This window comes from Malus domestica, chromosome 01 (genome assembly GCF_042453785.1).
Source record: "Malus domestica chromosome 01, GDT2T_hap1".
Classification (NCBI taxonomy): Eukaryota; Viridiplantae; Streptophyta; class Magnoliopsida; order Rosales; family Rosaceae; genus Malus; species Malus domestica.
Window position 1 is genome coordinate 15,835,626 of NC_091661.1, and position 24,134 is coordinate 15,859,759.

The 24,134-nt window shown below is 38.3% G+C and overlaps 1 protein-coding gene across 1 annotated transcript; it reads left to right on the plus strand.

Moving 5' to 3' along the window:
* The first annotated feature begins 918 nt into the window (after window positions 1–918).
* LOC139197448 (uncharacterized) lies at window positions 919–18,949 on the plus strand. Its single transcript, XM_070824886.1, has 5 exons — window positions 919–4,343; window positions 4,515–5,240; window positions 18,436–18,672; window positions 18,729–18,833; window positions 18,923–18,949. The coding sequence occupies exons 1-5, from the start codon at window positions 1,086–1,088 to the stop codon at window positions 18,947–18,949; spliced, it is 4,353 nt and encodes a 1,450-aa protein (XP_070680987.1). The 5' UTR covers window positions 919–1,085.
* Window positions 18,950–24,134: the final 5,185 nt, after the last annotated feature.

Sequence of the window (24,134 nt, forward strand, 5' to 3'; positions counted from 1 at the left end):
GCGGATTCAATTCGTTCATCTACTTGATTGATAACTTATTTGTGTATGTTGATTGAGAGTGCACGCTTAGTTTTCATGCATGAATATGATGCTAGATTATGAGGGAGTTTCACCTAATAGTTACAATCTTATAATCACAAGTAGTGAAGGTCGCTTGAAAACGATCGCGTTGAATGAATTCTTGGCACTAGTTTCATGCTCATCATAGTAACGAATGCCTCGTCAACACTTATAGTTCTCATTGTGCTTCATGATTCTTGATTGTATCTTTATTGTGCTCATCACGTAAGGAACCTTTGAGGAATGCTTTGAATTGTTGTATGCGCTTTTCCATCCAATTCATTAACTTAAGGAGAACTTGAAGGTTAATTTAAGCGTATCTAATTAACTTGGGGTGTTGAGTTTCATAATTTATTGAAAGAACAACTGAAAATCATTTTGTTTGCAAGTGTGTCATGTGTGGAGAAGAACCTCCTAACTAGCCTTTTATCCATCCTTTTCATCCAAAAACGTTTTACAATCTGTTTTGTTTTAAAGTTTCTGTTTTGTTTTCAATTTTCGTCCAAAACAAATCCCCCTTTATTTTGAAGTCTTAGATTAGTTAGAAAGTGTTTTGATTTGTGTTTCTAAGTGTTTTTATTCAAGTTTTTATCCAACTTCGTCCAAGTTCTTGTTAGGTTCTCAAAACTGCCCAGAAAGTGGTTTTTAGGTAGTTTTGAGTCATTAGGTTGCTGTTTTGAGTTTTATGTTTGTTTAAGTATTTTAAAGTATAGTTTTGCATTCTTTGAGTCTAGTTTAGTGTTTTAAATTTTATTTTTATGTTTTTAAGTCAGTTTTCAAGTGTTTAGCAATCCCTCCTAATCCTCGGCCTAGAACGATCCCTACTTACATACTTTACTACATTTGATAAAAAGAGGGTTTAATTTGTGTGCTTATATATTTCGCATCAAATTTTGGCGCCGTTGCCGGGGATTAGCAACTTTGCTAATCTCTTGGATTGTTTTCTTTCGAATTATTGTATTTTGTTTAAGTTTCTGTTTAAGTTGCTGATTTGTTTTGTTTTCTTTGTTTTTAGGTACTAGTTTATGACCCGTAGCTCACAACCTGTTCGTGAGCATATCTCCGACTTTGACGGTGATTTTGAGAGGACTTTGAGAAGGAAAAAGAAATTGCAAGAGTCTAATCCTCTTAGTCCCGAGCCTGAATTAGAAGAGCAAGGTATAGCCATGGACAACCGTACACTCAAGGAGCTTGCCGCCTCGGGTTTGGATAATGCCGCACCATTGTGTATCCAATATCCCATGGCTGCTCAAGGTAAAACCGAAGAGTTCGAGTTAAAGTCAAGTTTGCTCCACCACATTCCAAAGTTCCATGGGCTTTCCATGGAGGATCCGAACAAACATTTGAAGGAATTTGAAGTGGTGTGCTCAAGTATGACTCCGATTACCGTTGACGGAAGTATTTTAAAGATGAAGGCTTTTCCATTCTCTTTAATGGACAAAGCCAAGGATTGGTTATACGAGTTGGCTCCCGGTACAGTTACATCTTGGGAGAGTATGAAGAGGGCGTTTCTGGAGAAGTTTTTCCCAACTTCTCGTATCATTCTTCTTCGTAAAAAAATAAGTGGAATTCAGCAAAGCCAAGGTGAATCTTTTCCATCTTATTATGAACGATTTAAATCACTTGTTGCTTCTTGTCCACAGCATCAGATGAAGGAGGAGTTACTTCTTCAATACTTTTACGAAGGTCTTTTACCACTTGAACGGCAAATGTTGGATGCTTCCGCGGGAGGAGCTCTAGTGGATAAGACACCTAGGGATGCCAAAACTCTCATTGCGAATCGAGCACTCAATGCACAACAATATGAAGGTGTTGGGCAAAGAGACACCCCACGGCCACATCATGTCAATGAGGTAAGTTCTATTTCTGAGTTACAATCCCAAATGGCTAACCTTACGTCTATGTTATCGCAGTTGGTTGAAGGCCCCAAAACGCAAGGAACTACAATCTGTGGTGTATGCTCCATTCAAGGACACCAATCTGATCAATGCCCTCAATTAATTGAGAATGGAGGATGGGAATCGGCCAATGCTGTGGGTTATGGGAATCAAAACCAACCAAGGAATGATCCTTTCTCCAATACATACAACCCGGGATGGCGTGACCACCCCAATTTCAGATGGAGAGATGCACCACAATATGGCCAACAAAGTGGATTCCGACAACCCCCGGGTTTCTTTCCAAGGCCAATGGAACCACAACCACCTCCTCAGGCACAATCTTCCCAAACCAACCCAGGTACGTCTATGAATGATGATAAAACATATCAGTTACTAACCACCATGGCGCAGGGAATGCAGAACCAAGCAAAGGAGGTTAATGAGCTGAAGAAGCAAATGGGACAAATGGCCGAATTTTTGGGGCAATTCCGTGAAAATGGTAAGTTACCAAGCACTACGGTGGTCAATCCAAAGGGTGGCTTCGAATCTGCAAAGGCTATCACATTACGAAGTGGAAAAGAGGTGAGAAACAAGGAAGATGAGAAGATACAACTCAAGGAAGATGAGAACACCTACCCCACGGCAAGGGTACCATCACCCATGCCGCAGCCATCTAAGACATCCCATCCGTCCACCTCAGGTAAGAATGTTCCAAATGTTGTGATTTCGAACACTAATCTGCCCAATGTTCCTTTCCCTCGTAGATTTGCACAATCGAAGAAAGAAGAAAGCGAAAAGGACATTTTGGATACCTTTCGAAAAGTCCAAGTGAACATTCCTTTACTTGATGCTATTAAGCAAGTGCCCAGGTACGCAAAGTTTTTAAAAGAATTATGCACAACTAGGAAAAGAATTTCAAACAAAGAAGTTGTGAAGGTAAGTGAAAATGTATCTGCGGTTTTGCAACGGAAGTTACCTCCAAAGTGTAAGGATCCAGGGAGCTTTACTATCCCATGCGTAATTGGAAACACTAGATTTGAAAAATGCATGTTAGATTTAGGTGCTTCTATTAATGTTATGCCATATTCCATTTATGCATCAATGAACCTTGGTGAGTTAAAACAAGATGGCGTGATAATTCAATTGGCCGATCGTTCTAACGCTTATCCCAAGGGAGTCCTTGAGGATGTTTTAGTGCAGGTCAATCATCTTATCTTTCCTGCAGATTTTTATGTCTTAGAAATGGAGGATTCAAGCCATGCTCCATCATTGCCAATCTTGCTAGGCCGACCATTCATGAAAACAGCGAGAACAAAAATAGATGTGTTTATGGGAACATTAACCATGGAGTTTGATGGAGACATTATTCGTTTTAATCTTTCTGAAACCATTAAATATCCAATGGAGGACCATTCTTGTTTCGCTATTGACATTGTTGATTCTTTGGCACAGGTACATTTGGATCGAATGAACGACGATGCACTTGAAATAGCCTTAGTACACGGCATAGGAGCAAGAAACAAGTGTGGGGGAATCCAAGCAACCCACGGCATGGAATCTGACCATATTGCCGTGCCCCCTTGTGGTGAAGTGTTTGAAATGGTCGCGGCCCTCGAGTCATTGACATCACATTCTGGTAAGTCTTCACTCTCAATTTTAGATTCGGTTTTGGCTAACAAGTTACTTCCATCCATTGTGCAGCCACCTACACTTGAGTTGAAGCCATTACCTAGTCACTTGAAGTATGTTTTCTTGGGAGAAGATCAAACACTACCCGTCATCATATCTAGCTCACTCACAGCCCAAGAAGAAGACAAGTTGATAAGGGTGTTAAAGGAGCACAAATCTGCCATTGGATGGACCTTGGCGGATATCAAAGGCATTAGTCCCACCACGTGCATGCATCGCATCCTTTTGGAGGAGGGAGCTAAGCCATCTCGGGAGGCTCAACGTCGCCTTAATCCACCCATGTTGGAAGTAGTAAAGAAGGAGGTTATAAAATTGCTTGACTGTGGTGTTATATACCCTATTTCTGATAGTCGTTGGGTGTCTCCCGTGCAGGTTGTTCCAAAGAAGTCCGGGATCACGGTGGTGAAGAATGAAGAACAAGAGCTTGTACCCACTCGTGTGGTGACCGGTTGGCGTGTTTGTATTGATTACAGGAAGTTAAATGCCATGACAAGGAAAGATCACTTTCCGTTGCCATTCCTGGATCAAATGTTAGAAAGGTTAGCCGGTTATAAATTTTATTGCTTTCTTGATGGATATTCCGGATATAACCAAATTGTGATAGCTCCGGAGGACCAAGAAAAGACAACGTTCACGTGCCCCTTTGGCACCTTTGCATACAGGCGCATGCCATTTGGTTTGTGCAATGCCCCTGCGACATTTCAACGATGCATGGTGAGTATCTTTTCTGATTATGTGGAGAAAATTATTGAGATATTCATGGATGATTTCAGTGTGTTTGGTAATTCATTCGATCATTGCTTGAGTAATCTGACCTTAATTTTGAAACGTTGTGTTGAAACGAATCTTGTGCTTAATTGGGAAAAATGTCACTTCATGGTTAAGCAAGGTATTGTTCTAGGACATATTATTTCTGAAGAAGGCATTGAAGTGGATAAATCTAAGGTAGACCTTGTTCGTCACTTACCCTCTCCAACTTCGGTTAGAGAGGTTCGTTCGTTTCTTGGTCACGCAGGTTTTTATAGGCGTTTCATAAAGGATTTCTCCAAGATTTCACAACCACTATGCCGATTGCTTCAAAAAGAGGTGGCTTTCGAGTTTGATGGTGCATGCTCCACGGCATTCAAGCAATTAAAAGAAGCTCTTACTTCGGCTCCCATTATCACACCTCCAGATTGGAGCCTTCCATTCGAGTTGATGTGCGATGCTTCGGATTATGCGATTGGTGCTGTTTTGGGGCAACGAAAGAACAAACAACCTCATGTTATTTATTATGCCTCTAGGACACTAAATGATGCTCAATTAAATTACTCCACCACTGAAAAAGAATTACTTGCTGTGGTATTTGCATTAGATAAGTTCCGATCATACTTACTTGGTACTAAAGTTATTATTTTTACTGATCATGCAGCTCTCAAGTATTTACTCACAAAAAAGGAGGCAAAGCCTAGACTAATTCGATGGATGTTGCTTCTACAAGAGTTTGACATTGAGATTCGGGATAAGAAGGGCGTGGAGAATGTGGTGGCTGACCACCTAAGTCGAATGGTGCATGAGGAAGCATCGCCAATTTCTGAAACCTTCCCCGATGAGCAACTAATGTCTATCCAGGTAAGTGAGCCTTGGTACGCGGATTTGGTGAATTATTTGGTGACTAAACAAGTTCCTAGCACCCTAAACAAATTCCAACGTGATAAACTTAAAAAGGATGCTAGATTTTATGTTTGGGATGACCCATACTTGTGGAAATATTGTTCAGATCAGGTTATAAGAAGATGTGTGCATGAATCAGATTTTCACTCAATTTTAAGTTTTTGTCACACATATGCATGTGGGGGTCACTTTGGCACCCAAAGGACAGCTTTTAAGGTTCTTGAATGTGGTTTTTATTGGCCTACTTTGTTTAAAGATGCTAGAACCTTTTGTTTAACATGTGATCGCTGCCAAAGGACAGGTAATATTAGCCAAAAAGATCAAATGCCGCAGGTACCCATCTTTGTTGTTGAAATCTTTGATGTTTGGGGTATCGATTTTATGGGTCCTTTTCCTTCATCTTTTGGTTTCACCTACATATTACTTGCCGTTGATTATGTTTCAAAGTGGGTGGAAGCGAAAGCCACTCGAACTAACGATTCTAAAGTTGTGGCAGATTTTGTGAAAACTAATATCTTTTCTAGATTTGGGATGCCTAGGGTGCTAATCAGTGATGGAGGGTCTCATTTTTGCAACCGTACCATTGGGGCATTACTCAAGAAGTATCATGTGACGCATAAGGTTTCCACACCTTACCACCCCCAAACCAATGGCCAAGCCGAGGTATCTAATCGTGAGATCAAACAGATTTTGGAGAAGACCGTTGGGCCAAATAGAAAAGATTGGAGCTTACGGCTGGATGATGCACTATGGGCGTATCGAACGGCTTACAAGACCCCCATTGGTATGTCTCCTTTTCGACTTGTGTATGGCAAGCCTTGCCATCTTCCCGTGGAATTAGAACATAGAGCTCATTGGGCCATCAAGACCTTCAATTTGAATGTGGACCAAGCTGGAATTCATCGAAAGCTTCAATTGAGTGAACTTGATGAGATAAGGCATGAAGCTTATGAGAATGCTAGAATTTACAAAGAGAAGACCACGGCATTCCATGATAAGATGCTTCGAGGCAAGACTTTCGAAATTGGGCAGAAAGTGTTGTTGTTCAACTCCCGCCTTCGTCTATTCCCTGGTAAGTTACGTTCCAAATGGGTTGGCCCGTTTGTTGTTACTAATCTTTTTGTACATGGTGCAGTCCAAATTAAGAGCTTGAGAACCGGGCAAGAATTCAAGGTGAATGGACATCGCTTGAAGCCATACTACGAGAACTTTGTGGAGCATGTTGTGGAGGAGATCCCACTGCATGCCGTGGGTTCCAAGGAGAAGTGAAGGTGTTCATCGTCCGGCTGGAAGACGTTAAAGCAAGCGCTTTAAGGGAGGCAACCCATTTATTCTGTTTGATTGTCTATTTTATTACTTGTTTAATTATTTTTGGTTATGACTTTCTATTTTGAAACATTAACAAATATGCAAAGGATTTTAACATTAAACTTCGTGGAAATGAACAGCAAAGCTTCGCCGTACAATTCCAATCCAGTTCAAGTTCAAAGCTGTGGAAAGTCAACAAGATCAACTATCTCCAAAACCAGATTTGCGTTCTTAAACTCTACTCTGTCTGGTTTTTACTTTGCCATATTTGTCATGTTTATTTGTCGTTTGTTATTTGCTTGTTTTTGGTGTGAGTATATGCTTGAAACATTGAGGACAATGTTTGATTTAAGTGTGGGGGGGAGTAACCATTGTTTTGCATGAAATTCGTAGAAATTTATCACCCATTACTTCTAGTGTTGTTCCTTGTTGTTTTAAGTATTTTTAAGCTGTTTTGGAGTGTTTCAGTGTGTTTTGACATAAAAATCCAAAAATTCATAAAAATTTGAAAAATTGTTTTTGAAAATCCAAAAAAAGAGTTGTTTTTGTGCGCTTATTTGTGTCTTAGGGTACCTTCCAACACAATGATGAGGATTCAGTTTGTAATTGCATGACTGTTAAAGAGAGTTATAAACATGGATGAAAGTTTGATTTACTCTTTATTTATGCGTGATTGTGGTTATAACTTATGAAATCACATGTAATCATAAAAGAAAAAAATTAGTTTTTTGTAACATGCTTGAAGGAAAGAACTCAAACTAACGCTACAACCTTGTGAGAATTGAGCCTAAATATTTATTTGGAGAGTTAAAATCTGTGCATTATTGTTTTCTAAAGTCGTTGCATGATCTCATTATTCTTTGCTTGGTTATTACTTAGAAGGCGTTTCATCATTTAGTTCCAAATGCTAGAACTCATGCCTATTTCATTCAAAGCATGCTATTGATTTGCATAACACATATTCAAGATGAAGTTGTGTAGTTACCACCACCAAAGCCAAACTGCCATGTATCCCATATCGTTATATGTTTAAGTTAACCCCATTGAGCCTTGATAGCCTACATTCTTTGTTAAACCACATTATCCTTACCTAGCCTAGTTTAGGACCATCCATACCCTTATTCTTGAAGCATAGTAAAGTATGAGTCAAATTGAATTCCTTTTGATTAATGTATGGCAGAAAACAAGTGTGGGGGAAGTGATTCTTGTGTGTGTGTATGCCAAAATCATTCATAAGGCACGAGTAGAAAAGAAAGATTCGTGAAAAATAGAATGAAAAGAAGAAGAGCTGTGAAGAGAAAAGGAGTTGAAAAATATGTGAAAAAGAGTTTTAAAGTGTTGCTTATTGAAGAAAGGGTCCAAAACATTGAATTCGGCCCTAAATATTGCTTGAATCTTCCCTTCGTGTTTAAAAGTTGATTACTGCAATCTAAGTGAATTCTAAGTTTTCATTTCATTACTTTTCTTGCTATTGCTTTAAGAACGTTTGTTATCCCTATCCTTCATTTGTTAGCCAACACCCCAAGCCCGTTACAACCTTTGACTTCAATCTTGAGTGTTATGTGTTTCAATTTGTGGAGTTTGAATTTGGTATGAGCATATGGTGTCACTGGTTCTCGCGTCTAAGTAATAGCATTCCATTCATGAGATCATATCTAAACATGCTTATTAACTCCAGAAATTGCTTTCTTTGTGATACATATATGTGAGCATTCGTTTTCATATCTACATCAATCTTCTCACATATAACTAGTATAGGGTGTGTAGTTGGAAAATCTGAGTGAAAATTGAGTGCATATCTTGTAAGGAATTGAGTGAATTCTCTAAGGCATGTTACTACATCAAAAACATTATTTTAATTGATTAATTGTGAACTAGTAAGTGGTGACTATGATTAAGTATGTGCTTAAGTGTAAAGATGACTCAAATCTGTGGGGATAATGATTTTTAACATGTCATGTGCATTGGAAATCCCTGAGGCAAATGTTGGAAGGTTTAGGTTGTGTTTTATTTGTTTTGTTTCGTTTTATTTCTTTGTTTTGCTCGAGGACTAGCAAAAGCTAAGTGTGGGGGAATTATTGAGTAACCATTGTTTTGCATGAAATTCGTAGAAATTTATCACCCATTACTTCTAGTGTTGTTCCTTGTTGTTTTAAGTATTTTTAAGCTGTTTTGGAGTGTTTCAGTGTGTTTTGACATAAAAATCCAAAAATTCATAAAAATTTGAAAAATTGTTTTTGAAAATCCAAAAAAAGAGTTGTTTTTGTGCGCTTATTTGTGTCTTAGGGTACCTTCCAACACAATGATGAGGATTCAGTTTGTAATTGCATGACTGTTAAAGAGAGTTATAAACATGGATGAAAGTTTGATTTACTCTTTATTTATGCGTGATTGTGGTTATAACTTATGAAATCACATGTAATCATAAAAGAAAAAAATTAGTTTTTTGTAACATGCTTGAAGGAAAGAACTCAAACTAACGCTACAACCTTGTGAGAATTGAGCCTAAATATTTATTTGGAGAGTTAAAATCTGTGCATTATTGTTTTCTAAAGTCGTTGCATGATCTCATTATTCTTTGCTTGGTTATTACTTAGAAGGCGTTTCATCATTTAGTTCCAAATGCTAGAACTCATGCCTATTTCATTCAAAGCATGCTATTGATTTGCATAACACATATTCAAGATGAAGTTGTGTAGTTACCACCACCAAAGCCAAACTGCCATGTATCCCATATCGTTATATGTTTAAGTTAACCCCATTGAGCCTTGATAGCCTACATTCTTTGTTAAACCACATTATCCTTACCTAGCCTAGTTTAGGACCATCCATACCCTTGTTCTTGAAGCATAGTAAAGTATGAGTCAAATTGAATTCCTTTTGATTAATGTATGGCAGAAAACAAGTGTGGGGGAAGTGATTCTTGTGTGTGTGTATGCCAAAATCATTCATAAGGCACGAGTAGAAAAGAAAGATTCGTGAAAAATAGAATGAAAAGAAGAAGAGCTGTGAAGAGAAAAGGAGTTGAAAAATATGTGAAAAAGAGTTTTAAAGTGTTGCTTATTGAAGAAAGGGTCCAAAACATTGAATTCGGCCCTAAATATTGCTTGAATCTTCCCTTCGTGTTTAAAAGTTGATTACTGCAATCTAAGTGAATTCTAAGTTTTCATTTCATTACTTTTCTTGCTATTGCTTTAAGAACGTTTGTTATCCCTATCCTTCATTTGTTAGCCAACACCCCAAGCCCGTTACAACCTTTGACTTCAATCTTGAGTGTTATGTGTTTCAATTTGTGGAGTTTGAATTTGGTATGAGCATATGGTGTCACTGGTTCTCGCGTCTAAGTAATAGCATTCCATTCATGAGATCATATCTAAACATGCTTATTAACTCCAGAAATTGCTTTCTTTGTGATACATATATGTGAGCATTCGTTTTCATATCTACATCAATCTTCTCACATATAACTAGTATAGGGTGTGTAGTTGGAAAATCTGAGTGAAAATTGAGTGCATATCTTGTAAGGAATTGAGTGAATTCTCTAAGGCATGTTACTACATCAAAAACATTATTTTAATTGATTAATTGTGAACTAGTAAGTGGTGACTATGATTAAGTATGTGCTTAAGTGTAAAGATGACTCAAATCTGTGGGGATAATGATTTTTAACATGTCATGTGCATTGGAAATCCCTGAGGCAAATGTTGGAAGGTTTAGGTTGTGTTTTATTTGTTTTGTTTCGTTTTATTTCTTTGTTTTGCTCGAGGACTAGCAAAAGCTAAGTGTGGGGGAATTTGATAGGAGCATATTTATGCGACTTAATTGGCTTGTTCTTGTGCGTTTACGTTGTGTTTCTTTAGTTATTTTAGTGTTTAAAGCCATTTTCTTTTGTTTGTAGGTCTTAATAACAACCTTGGCAAGAAAAGTGCATTTTGGTGCATGTTGGATCAATATTGGGCTCAAATGGATTGCATGCATGAGGATGGACGTTTTGGGCATATGTGTGTGCAAGTGTGTGTGTGTAATTGCAAGGATAAATAATGACAACTCATACACATGCAAAGAAGCCCACATGCAAAGTGAAAGACTCTAAGTACAAAGTATGCAAGAAGATGCATTTTGGAGGCCTTTGGAGCATGTTTCGGGCTTGGAATGGATAGCAAATGCATGGGCCAAGTGGATGGACGAATTTGAGAACTAAAGAGGCCAAGAATATGAAGAATTATGGTCCAAAAGATGAAGAAAACAGCCCAAAAATCTGTCACCCCAACTTGCATTCCTTGCCATGCAAACCACATAGAATTCCCTTTGGATTCCATGCCATGCTTGATCACTCTTGTCCCCTACATAATTTCTGATTTCATGCTTTAATTCATTTAATTATTTCACTCAATTGCTTGATACCTCTTGTTCCCTTCACCCATTAGATTTTAGACAACCTTTACATCCATTACATGCACCAATTGATGCTCCATCATTCACATTTGGAATCCAATGCCATGTGCAACACATGTTGTTGCACCTTTGACCCATTTGTTGACACATTTCACCTCCCTTTCCATCTCTATGCAATGTACACAATCATTCATGCTCCCTAGCTACAACACCACTCCATTTTACCCTTCACACTTTGCATCATTACTTCATTTTCACCCTTGGACCATTGCACACCACACACACAAATTGCCATGCATTTCATCCTTAACCTAACCTTATTTTCTAAGGTTTTTGGGGCCTATAAATACATGTTTACACCCCTTGGCCAAAGAACAATCCCCCATATTCATCATTTTATCACAGAAATTCGTCCATACACACCCTAGGAAGCAAAACACCCCAAAAACACCATTCTAGTGCCTAGAAAACATAACAACCACTCCACCTTCTTCCACCCTCTTTGCCTAGTTTTCCACCACCTTCCAACCATCAAACACTCTTCCACACTCACCCTAAACCCCTCCATATCATTCCCCATCCATTCTACACCATAAATCCACCCAAAAATCTGTCCACAAGCTTCATGCCGCAACAAGGAGGAAGGGAGATCCATTGATGCACTTGCTTTCCAAGTTGGAGCATTTTAGGTGTTTTCTTTCCTTTGATTTTAATGTCTAATTTTATGTATCTTTGTATTGCAAGAATGAGGAACTAAACCCCCTTAGTTGGGGGGTGATTTGAAACCATGTACATGCTTGCAATATGATTTGATTACATTCAGTTGTTATTTCATAAGTTGCGGATTCAATTCGTTCATCTACTTGATTGATAACTTATTTGTGTATGTTGATTGAGAGTGCACGCTTAGTTTTCATGCATGAATATGATGCTAGATTATGAGGGAGTTTCACCTAATAGTTACAATCTTATAATCACAAGTAGTGAAGGTCGCTTGAAAACGATCGCGTTGAATGAATTCTTGGCACTAGTTTCATGCTCATCATAGTAACGAATGCCTCGTCAACACTTATAGTTCTCATTGTGCTTCATGATTCTTGATTGTATCTTTATTGTGCTCATCACGTAAGGAACCTTTGAGGAATGCTTTGAATTGTTGTATGCGCTTTTCCATCCAATTCATTAACTTAAGGAGAACTTGAAGGTTAATTTAAGCGTATCTAATTAACTTGGGGTGTTGAGTTTCATAATTTATTGAAAGAACAACTGAAAATCATTTTGTTTGCAAGTGTGTCATGTGTGGAGAAGAACCTCCTAACTAGCCTTTTATCCATCCTTTTCATCCAAAAACGTTTTACAATCTGTTTTGTTTTAAAGTTTCTGTTTTGTTTTCAATTTTCGTCCAAAACAAATCCCCCTTTATTTTGAAGTCTTAGATTAGTTAGAAAGTGTTTTGATTTGTGTTTCTAAGTGTTTTTATTCAAGTTTTTATCCAACTTCGTCCAAGTTCTTGTTAGGTTCTCAAAACTGCCCAGAAAGTGGTTTTTAGGTAGTTTTGAGTCATTAGGTTGCTGTTTTGAGTTTTATGTTTGTTTAAGTATTTTAAAGTATAGTTTTGCATTCTTTGAGTCTAGTTTAGTGTTTTAAATTTTATTTTTATGTTTTTAAGTCAGTTTTCAAGTGTTTAGCAATCCCTCCTAATCCTCGGCCTAGAACGATCCCTACTTACATACTTTACTACATTTGATAAAAAGAGGGTTTAATTTGTGTGCTTATATATTTCGCATCACTCAGCAGGCGGTGATGTTATCTAATGATGGTGAGGGAGTCCCTTTTATAGAATAAAGGCTTGCTCCTCAACACATAAGTGATGGGTTGGGAGTGATGCTCGCGGTGAGGCGGTTGCTCAGCAAGTGGCGATACTCTCTAATGAAGGTGAGGGAGTCCCTTTTATAAAATAAGGACTCGCTTCTCAGTACATGAATAATGGGTTAGGAGTGATGCTCGCGGCGAGGAGGTTACTCAGCAGGCGGCAATGCTCTCTAATAATGGTGAGGGAGTCCCTTTTATAAAATAAAAGCTCACTCCTTAGTACATAAAATAAGGGCTCGATTCCCACAGACGGCGCCAAATGTCGATGCACAAAACCGGAGAGGTCTTGGAACAACGTAAATCCGATCGTGAATCTGCAAGAAAGTAAATAACACAAGATGTATCGTGGTTCACCCCAATGTTTGGGCTACGTCCACACTGATATTGTATTTCTCTGTTTGTGAGAAGGTTGTAAGGGAGATAGATCTTCTGTTTAGGGTGAGGATGAGAGCTTCTTTCCCATGGCCTAAAAATTGGTCTCCCCTAATGAGGAGAGTGAGGAGTCCTTTTATAGAATAAGAGATCCTCACTTATTACATATTTGCCCCTTCATTTATTACATAATTACATTTGAGTTCCTCGAGTATTTATACAAGATCTAAATATGAAGGCCCTAAGTATGGTACAAACATAATCCTAAAGGAAAAAGTTTTTACACATCCTACTACTATAAATAAAGGCACAATAGGGTGGAATAGAACATACCCATAATTACATATCTCTCTCTTTCTCTCTATCTATGCCACACCCCCTTCTCTCTCTATGGCCTCCATAAATGTTCAGTAAATTATGCCTACAACACGTTATCAGCACGCTCTTAATGCTGCGCTAAAGCGAGTTTATTCTTCAATCAAGAGAGTATTACGTTTTAATCATTCTTTTTATGATTAATTTATTATTTTATTGAATTGATCTACATGATATTGATTCAATTTAAATTTTTTATGTTGAACTTGATACAACGCATTAAAGATGCAATTCTAGCTTTTAAGAAGATCTACAAATTCAAAGGCTTTTATTGTTTTTTACCCATCAGGTACGCTTAAAATAAAGTAAGATATTTGAATCAACCATGAAGCATGAAAACATTCCCCATGATGCATGAACCCTCCTATGTTTATATTTTCCTTCCAATATATATTGTATATGTTCATATATTTGTCAATATATATATTTGTTTCATGCATTACACAATTTTTGCTATGTGGAATTTGTGAGTCAAAGAATCGAAAGAAATTATAAGCAATTAGGGTTTTTCAAACCCTAGATGTTGAAAAAAGAAAAAAAAAAAAGGAAAAATCATGCCCAGCTGGCCAAAAACTATGAGCTAAGTAAGCCGTGCCCAGCTGGCCTGAATCCAAGCCAAGACAGAAGCTCATTTTTGGGCTTTTCTGTGCACGAAACCAAAGCCTTATGCTGGGCTTTTCCCATCTGACAGACCTGCAGCCCTCCGCCTACTTCCCTGTTGCCTGCAGCAGCTTCACACAACCCATGGGCTTTCTTTCTCGACGCACGTTACAACCTTTATGGTTGTTAGGCTTGTGCAACAGCCATGGGCCTACAGCCCTGGCCTTCGGTCTACTGCCAGCAAGCCTATCTTGCTGAGCCTTATTTCATAACCCACTGCCTGCCATGCATAACGCCAGCCCAATGTGGTTGGGGTGTCCTTCGCTATTCGCAAGCTTTTTGGGCTTGCTCCTGTGCCATCCCCTCAATCCAAAATTGAAACCCAGCTGGGGCTGGGGTTTCTCCCTCACCCGTGACTTGAAGTTCACACCCGAGGCCTTTTTGGGCCATGCCTTTTACTCAAGGCACCCAACTCGTGCCCAAAATTTTTTGGGACTATATTTTTTTGACCCTATGCTATTATTTAGCATTTTAAATCATTTTAACTCGAATGTTAGTATTATTTTTGCTTCTACAATCGACCCTGTTTAGGCCCAATTTATTGAATTAATTAAAAGTGACCTGCAATCCATTAATCTGATAATGAATCCAAAATTATTGACCTGAAGATCACTTTTGGACATTAACGATTCAATAATTTATTTTTATACTTTAAACCGTTGATTCACTTTCGTAGTCTCGAAGCTCTCACACTTGAGTTCCCGAATAACCTCGAATCCACTACACTTAGTTGTATATTGCATTCTGTGTTCTTGCAGGAACCTTTTTTTTATGAACTAAACGTTCATAAACTAAATTGAACCTGTAGTTTCAAATTTAGTGCCTTTGAAACTCGAAGTTTTCATAAAAACAATACACTCATGAAAACCTAATGTTTTTCATGAAAACCATGTCTTAGAACTCGAATGTTCTAACTTTGATGCTTATGGATGATTCATTCCCATAACACCAATCACAATATTGTTCCCTCCAATTCAATGGATTATCGAACTGTCACAAGTTTGATTTTCCTGATTTGGACGTTTTCTAATAGAAACCATTTTATGTGGGATACAAGACGTGAATCTCCACTTAACTATCACGAAGCTGAGAAACCATTGAAGCTAACAATGGCATGGAAGAGCTGAATAAGCATCCGCCATGATCTTCAGTCGAAGACTTATGCTCAAAGCATTACAAATGGAAATACCTTCCGATCGAGGATTCCATGGCTCTTTGGTCGCTCATACAGATTGTCTAATCATGAAAGACATTGCCTGAAGCACACTATGATTACGTCCATGAATGAGTACAATTATGAAGTTTATTAATCCGATCAAATTTTGATTGGAGAATACTTTTCTCGTCATTCCTTGCTTCTAACTCGCCCTTGAAGCAGCAGTGTAGAAAGCGGAAGTTTACCAAATTCTCGGACCTGATTATTACCGCAAACATATGGTAGAATCAGGGCCTGCCAAGGTGTGGCATCATGTCCGAAGCGTGATCCTTGGTACCTAAGACCTAAAACTTCAAGAATAAGGGATAATATTCCCGAACCTCAACCCTGCATAATTTACTTCCGTCTTGATGGAATAGATCGTTGGTTATGCACTTGTTCGTGCCCCTACGAATGTTGTTGAGGAGTACCATTCTAGTAGTCAATATGTGAGATTATTTTTGCTCCACCGAACACCATTGGAAGAGCAGAATTCTGACATGGATAGCCTTGTTGCCCGAATCCCTTTAGTAAATCATTTACTTTGTGAACATTTTCCCATGTTCCTGGATTCAAGCTTGGGGTATGTTTTACTTGTAGATGATCTTATTAAGATTGTCCTCGAATATGAGTTAATTGAATCATGTTTCTTAATACATGTGACCGATTCAATTAAACACGTGATTAGGTTGGAATGTGGGAAAGTTAGTTGTCTGGATGAATGTGTACTATACACACTAACTTTACACCTAAATCACATCTTTAACAACGACTTCAGGTCCATCCAACCTGATTAAGAGCATTAGCACGCTCCTTGTTGTATGAATGGTACTGAATCACTATTTAAGGGACCTTAAATTCTCCCTGACGTTGAGTTTTTAAGAATATTCGAGATGACAATGATCATAAATGAAACCACTGAAGAAAATAGAGTGAAATATCTTTGCACCACCTCCAAAAATGAGCCTGAAGTTTTGATTTGGGGCCAATGGGTTGTCTCCCAACTGGGAACATGCCACATGTGGCCGGCCTGAAGCTGGGTGATTGAGCAGTTTACTTGTTTCGACATGACCATTTGGGACACTTAAGTCGAACAATGATGTTACGATGCATCTCCTTACCCGAATTAAGGATCTTGTGCCCACAAGCATACTTTGCCAAGCATGCTCATTAGGGAAATTGATTTTCTACATCATTCCTCGCAAAGATACGACACGACTCATTTTTCATAGTGGATTCAAGGGAATACATGTGGACTAATCCAACCAAAATGCGAACCATATAAATACTTACGGTTTTGGTTGATGAATCGACAAACTGGTCACATATTTGTCCACACACATTGTTGCTAAAACTCATGGCTGATTAAGGGTTCACCATTTTACTTATCCCTTAAGGTCCGGGAGACTGGATAATGCTATAGAGTTTACATCAACGATTTTCGATAAAGTATTGCATGTATTTTGGGTTTATAATTAAACATCGAATTCCCATGTTCACCCCAAATAGCCTCGCCTAGCAATCATAAAGCGCAATTTAAATGATCACCCAAATTTTGGTAAATGTACCAAGTTTTCGGTTTCTGCCTAAGGCTATGCAATCCTTGTACGCAGTTATGTTGGTTCGCCTTGAGGCTCATTGCCACCCAACCTATATGACGTTACAGTTGGTTAGTGGGTACGAACCTGACAATTTTTGTATTTACGCATTTGGTTGTGCATTCCATGTGCCAAGTTGTTCCGCCGCAAAGTACCACCATGGGTTTTCAAAGAAGGATGTGAATCTTTGTCAATCATGATTCTCCTTCACACTAGCTCTCTTCGAGCCCTTGCATGCGATCTCTTTACTGCTCATTTGCGGGTTGTCACTTTAATAAGACAGTCTTCCCACCGTTAGGGGGAGATAAGAATATCAACGTTCCTGTAGAACGACACGAATTTGCGTGGACGTTGCCCACTATGTCTCATCTCGATCCCCATACCGCACAAGTGTGATAAGCAAGTGCGATGAATTTTAGCTTTCAAAATGTTGCTCTAGACGCATTCTTATGATCTAGCTAAAGTGACGAGATCACATACTACCTGCAAACATGCCTGTAAGGATAGACGTACTTAACGGATGTTGAGTCAACATCCCTGAAGGGTGTGCCACCCCTATTGGACGGTTTGGACGCCCATGTTGAACGGTCCGGTACATCGGCAGATAGCCAATCAATTTGTCTTGGCCTGGAGCACGACAGATCATTCGGTTCGTAGGATTCACTTCCCTAGAAGAGGAAGACACGACACAAAAATGAATTTAAACTCGATCGCTGTCTCAAATAATTTTCATCTCATGAGATTAATCCGGATCTCTACCGAGACTTAAAGTTCTTGGTCCAGTATACTAGTTTGGATGAGCTAAATGGAATTGAAATGAGATTATCATCGATGATGTTTTCACTTATATGGTAGCTACCGACATAAATGAAAAGCGACGACATCGAGCCATGTTCCATTGATTAAGTGACACCGTAGAATTGATTGGACAACTAAAGTTACAATCCAGGTCAAATTCCTTACCAAAGTGTGTTTTGGACCTGTCGTTTCTACACTGCCCAAGGTAACCCTATTGTGTTACAAATGGGAAAGGAAACGTTATGAAATGAATGAAATAGTGTGATATGATGCACGTCTTACGGCGCAAGATTTCTCTCAAAACGTCCTGTGATTGATAGCATCATTATGAAATGTGGTTAGTGTTTTCTCCATGGGGATATAGATACGGAGATTTACACGTAAGTTCTCGAAGAATTACATGGACTGGTTCAAATAATTCCAAAACCACGGAACACCCTTTTAACTTGTTTGAGGCGTTCACTTACAATCCGACGGATATGTTATACCCGTCTAAGTGATTATTTGATCAGTCAGGGATATGAATTATGCCCTTATGTGTTAAACCATGAAGTCTTATTCTAAATTGCTAAAGTTGCAGTTTATGTCGTTGACACATCTCACTAAGACTCTGGAAGAGCTTAAGAAAACTGACTCGCACCTGAAGATGGAATTTGAGATTAATGATCTTGGGAAAACTCGTTTATGCTTTGACCTGAAGTTCAAGCATTGTTCTGACGGTATTTTGGTCTACCAGTTGAACTACACCCTGAATGTGTTACCCTTGAGTATACCTATGATCGTCCATATGTTATATGCAAATGAGACCCTTGAAGAGGTTATGAAATCTGAAATTCCATATCTAAGTTCAACTTTGCGCTTCGTTGTACTTAGCTCATTGTATTTAGACAGGACATCTCATTTGCTGTTGATCTTGGTAAAGATACAGCACCGCGCCTACACGCATCCATTAAATTGGTATTAAAGATTACCATGAAGGTACTACATGGGCAAATCCCAACGCATCTAAGCGAATCCAACCCCTCCTGATCCTCGAAATAATGTTTGCCTTGTTTGTTATGACGCAGGTTACTTATCAAACCCGCACAAGGTAAAATTCCAAAACGGTTATGTCTTTACCGTTAGGGATATCGCAATATCTTGGAGGTCCATGATATGACCTTAGTTGTGAAATCTTCGAATCGTTCCAAGACTCACCTCACTTCACTACGCCACAAGTGAAACATGGTTAGGAGTTCTTGTTAAGCATATTCGAAGTACTTGCTATTTTTTATCCATCGTTGAGTCCCAACGACGATCCATGAAGATTATGCCGCATGTATCCATCCGACCAAACAATGATACATCAACGAAGTCAACACCAAGACATATTGTGTTTACATCTACATCAACATCAACAAAGCATCAAGAGATTGAAGTCATGCAAGCCGATCTCAGACAACCTTGCCGACCTCTACACAACGTCACTGCCAAAGTCAACCTTCCAGAAGCTTGTCCGAGGAATTGGTATACCTAAGTATTCATATGCAATGCTTGTAGTTCTCATTTGGAAGTTATGTCAAACTCAGGGGGAGTATCCAGAAGAATACTCACTTGATCTTAATGTACTCTTTTTCCCTACGATTATGAGCATTTTTCCCACTGGGTTTTTTTTACCAAACTAGGTTTTAACGAGGCACCTATCCTGGACTGATCATACCCTTGTGAGCTATTCTACTTGCGTCCAAAAGACGTATAGTTTTGACTTAATGCAATTTCTCACTTTTCTCCTTAGACTATGAATTTTTCTCCCACCTTGGGTTTTACCATAGTGAGGTTTTGTGAGTTTTACTTTTTATGCATTCTTCCGTTTATATGAGACTCGCATTCGCTCATTGTGCCAACGACTTCATCAACTATACTTGCTTCATCACTGAAGACCTGATGCATCATTTACTTGAGTATTTACACACTCAAGAGGGATTGTTGCAGTCCTATTAGATTAGGAATGTGATTGTGTAAATCCTATTATATCTTGGAATATCTCTTATATTCCAATTAGGAGTTAATTACCTATTAAATGTTGTAATCCTAAAAGAAAATGTTTTTACATATCCTACTACTATAAATAAAGGTACAATGGGGTGGAATAGAACACACCCACAATTACATATATCTCTCTTTCTCTCTATCTATGCCGCACCCCTTTCTCTCTCTATGACATCCATAATTGTTCAGTAAATTATGCTTATAATAAAAACTAATTTTTTTCTAAACTTTTTGTTAATTTTTCTTTTAATTAATTCCGTCTTCAGCAGCTAAATGTTAAAAGAAAGTGCACAAGGTTGTCACATCACCATTTTTAGTTTTTTTGTGCCGATTAAGTCATCCTTCAGCAGGCGTGAGGAAATAGCTAAGCGCTTATCATTGACACAGAGAATGTGTCCTTTCTTTGTCCAATAAAACCCCATATGCATACCTTTTTCAATAGTCTTCTAAGAAACACATCCTTTCTCAAGCTTAACTTATGCTTATACAAACTATAAAACTAAGTGGCACGACCCAAGTTACAAGTCTACAAACTAAAAAAGTTAAGTATAGATAATTTTCGAGTTACGGGGTTACATTCAAATGACATATGAATGTTACACATAAGTTCCTTAACTTTGCTACTAACTTACAAAACCATACTATTTAGAAAATTATTCGTACTCCAAAATTATAGTTGAATATTGAAACTTCCAACTTCTCTAAGATCATGGACCTATAAAAAAATAATCAGAGCAAAGCGAAACTTTCAAACTTCCAAAGTGAGGTGAAGTCAAATTTGGTAGGTATGACTGGTGGAATTTTTATATGACAACTGATTAAGATCTTATAACCTGCGATAACCAAAACCATTAAACTATGTTAACTGAGTTTTAGTCTTTGTTTTTATTATTATTTTTCCCTTTATGTACCAAAGAATACATACATACACACTAAGACACACACACACACACATATATATAGACACACACACACGCATACGATGACTTGTACTGTAATTGGATGCCAATCATGCTTTCCAAGAGTCCATCCAAAAGACAGATTACACTGAACAAATATCTTTATGTTAAAAGATTCATTCCTACCTAGGCTCCTTCCAATTAAACCTTAGAGGAAGACATAAAGCAAAAATTGATGTTACTTTATATTGACATTTGTACGTCTTTCACAACCAACAAATCAATAAAAGTATAGAGGGTATATATGTTTAGCTATAAAGAATCATGCCTTTTGTCCAAAGGGATCCTCATTTTTGGATAAAAATGTGGACTAGTTGTAGTGCTCACTCCATGTCGAATTTCAACGATCCGAACGTCGATTTTGGAAGCCTTGATTCAAAAGATCATTATTGCAAAAATTCAATTTAATCTGAAACTATTTGCTTATTTAATTATCACGACGAAATTTCATTGTTTCTTGTAGAACAAAGTGTTTGTCAATTTCTTTGAACTCAATTAGATATCTCAAATATTTCCAATTTGGCTAATATTTTGCAAGGATGATCTATGAGATCCAACTTGAAAAAATAAACGGTTCAAATCGTTGAAGTTCTATAAGGTGTGGATCCCACAACTAATCCCTATTTTTATAAAAAATTTGGGATCCGTTCCCTTAAAGGCCTCCATAAAGAATAAATATATGTTAGTTAAACTGTTAGATATTTGTATTGTCATCCGTTTAATGCGCATGAGCTATTGTCATTAGCATCACGTAACGAAAACAAAGATACATAAAGCAAGGTGCTCATATGAGAATGAGAATCTAGTGCATAGTACATGTAGCTTGACATCTTCCCAACTGTTGAACTACAGCAGTGACATTTTTTTTCTTCTTTCTCATAAATGTATTCGCTAGTGGGGGAAAGAGTGGCACAATTTAGCTCACATGGGTTGCTACTTTTTTCGTGGAACTCACTATTTTTTGGGGCTAGATGTAGCCTAATTTTCTGCTACCCAGTGAAGGAAATTGCTAGTCCAAGTAGTGGATCTAACCCCATCTTCTGGCTCATTGGGTATCCAATTTTTCACTAGAGCTTCAAATGTAGTAGCCTTATGGAAGATAAAGCCCCCATTGGGGATGCTTTCGAGCAGTTCCAGTGTGGGAGCCCTCCCCCCATGCAATTCACTATTCAATCCACCCAGTGAACATTAATTGCCCGTAATAAACAATAACTGCCTTTTGCATCTTCAGTGTGAGAGCCCTCCCCCTCCCAATAGGCAATAAAATATTAGTATTTTTTTATTTATAAAATAATACAAAATAATTTTATTTGTAATTTCGGATAAAATTTTTAATCGTTCTTGTCACATCCTGACCTGGGCCCCCATCACATTCCGGGCTCGACTCCACCATAGCACGATATTGTCCGCTTTGGGTCCCTACCACACCCTCACAGTTTTGTTTCTGGGAACTCAGACGAGAACTTCCCAGTGGGTCACCTTTCCTGGGATTGCTCTCGTGCGAACTTACTTAACTTTAGAGTTCCAACGGAACCCGAAGCCAGTGAGCTCCCAAAATGCCTCGTACTAGGTAGAGAAGAGAATATACATATAAGGATCACTCCCCTGAGCGATGTGGGATCTTACAGTTCTCGTTGCGCCACGTGTCATAATCCGAAAAGTTATAAAATAATACAAAATAATTTTATTTGTAATTTCGAATAAGATTTTTTTTTTTGGATTTTTTTACAATTTTTTTAAATTTTTTATTGAACTAATTATCTCTGCTGTTGGATTTAAAAAAATTGAATTCCAACACTCCAGATTGTGCCACGTGTCACAACGGCAACTTTTCTTAATTTTAAAACTATTTTTTCTTTTATTTATTTATAAAGCAAAATAATATCAACCGTTGATCTCAGATCTAGCGGTTGATATTAAATAAGTTTTTATTTTTATTTTTATTACCGTTGCAAATAGGACGGTCCAATTTAAAGAGCCGTTGAGATCGAATGGGCCGTGGGAAGCCACGTGGCTTCCCAACAGTAACATCGGCAGACTGCGACACGGGCCCGGCTTCTGAAAAGGTGTCGGCTAACACGTCCCCACGCGCGGGTGAGGTGCACGCGCTTGACAGAAAAAAATAAAAAATTGGGCTGACGCCAGGATGACGTCAGCCCTGGCGTCACATCCACTCGGGCTCGCGGGCTGGTAATTCCTCATAGGCCTGTTGCTCGGGCCTGACCTATCCCTTGGGCTCCCACACGCTGGAGCACTTTACTCGAGCTCTACGACCCTGTTCACTAGCCTTTCCCCCGAGCACCAGCCAACGCTGGAACTGCTCTTAAGTGTGTAAAGAGAGTCCAAATTTTCTACACCCAAAGCTCTTTGTGGCCTTTCTCCTACCTCATTGCTCGACACCTGTTTCCAAATTTAACCTCATCTAACTCTATTAACTCTTAATAATATTAAACACAAGATAATGTTAGGGAGACAAAATTTTAAACCAAATTTCTAAACCCTTAAATAAAATTAGAAGAAAAAAAATTAAAGAAGGAAGAATCCCAGTAACCATGCCTGAGACGACCACTCACCCGCCCTCAACAACCACCCCAAACCAACCTATTGCATCTCATTCCCTCCATCACCACAACCAGGCCTCCCCCCTCTCACTCTATCTCACTCTCCATCTCTATCTCTCCCCTCTTTGTGTCAATCTTGCAACAATCCATACGCATCCTCAAATCATCACTAGATCCGGTCTAATTCAAGCGCCACGATACTGATTTAATTCAACAAACCAATCATCAAATACTGCGGGTGCAACCTATATAAGGCCATCTCCAAAGAAGTTGGCTGAAGGTCCAAAAGTCAAAAATGACCTGATTTGCCAAAAAACTCATCTCTAACCGATTTTTGGACTATAATTCTATAGAGCCCACTAGACTATTATATGGCTAAATGGGCATCAAGGCTACCAAATGTATCCCCGCTTAGCCCTTTTTAGGGCCCAGCTGCAAAAAATTGATTCAAATTCAAACGTTAGAATTGAAAATCCAAAGGTAGTTTAATTAAATTAACTAATAAATTTAAAGTATAAACTTAAAACTAATAAATTATTGAATGGGCTATGTTTAGCCCTTTCGATTGGAGTTGGTATATGAGTATGACTTGACAATGACAGAGTTAAATAAGATTAAGTTTGAAGATGTGTCAAACAATGAGATGACACACAGTTACAAAAAGTTTTCGATGCAGAAAATTTGTATTAAGAAAATTTGTATTAGTGTGACTTTTTTTTAAGTGCATCTGT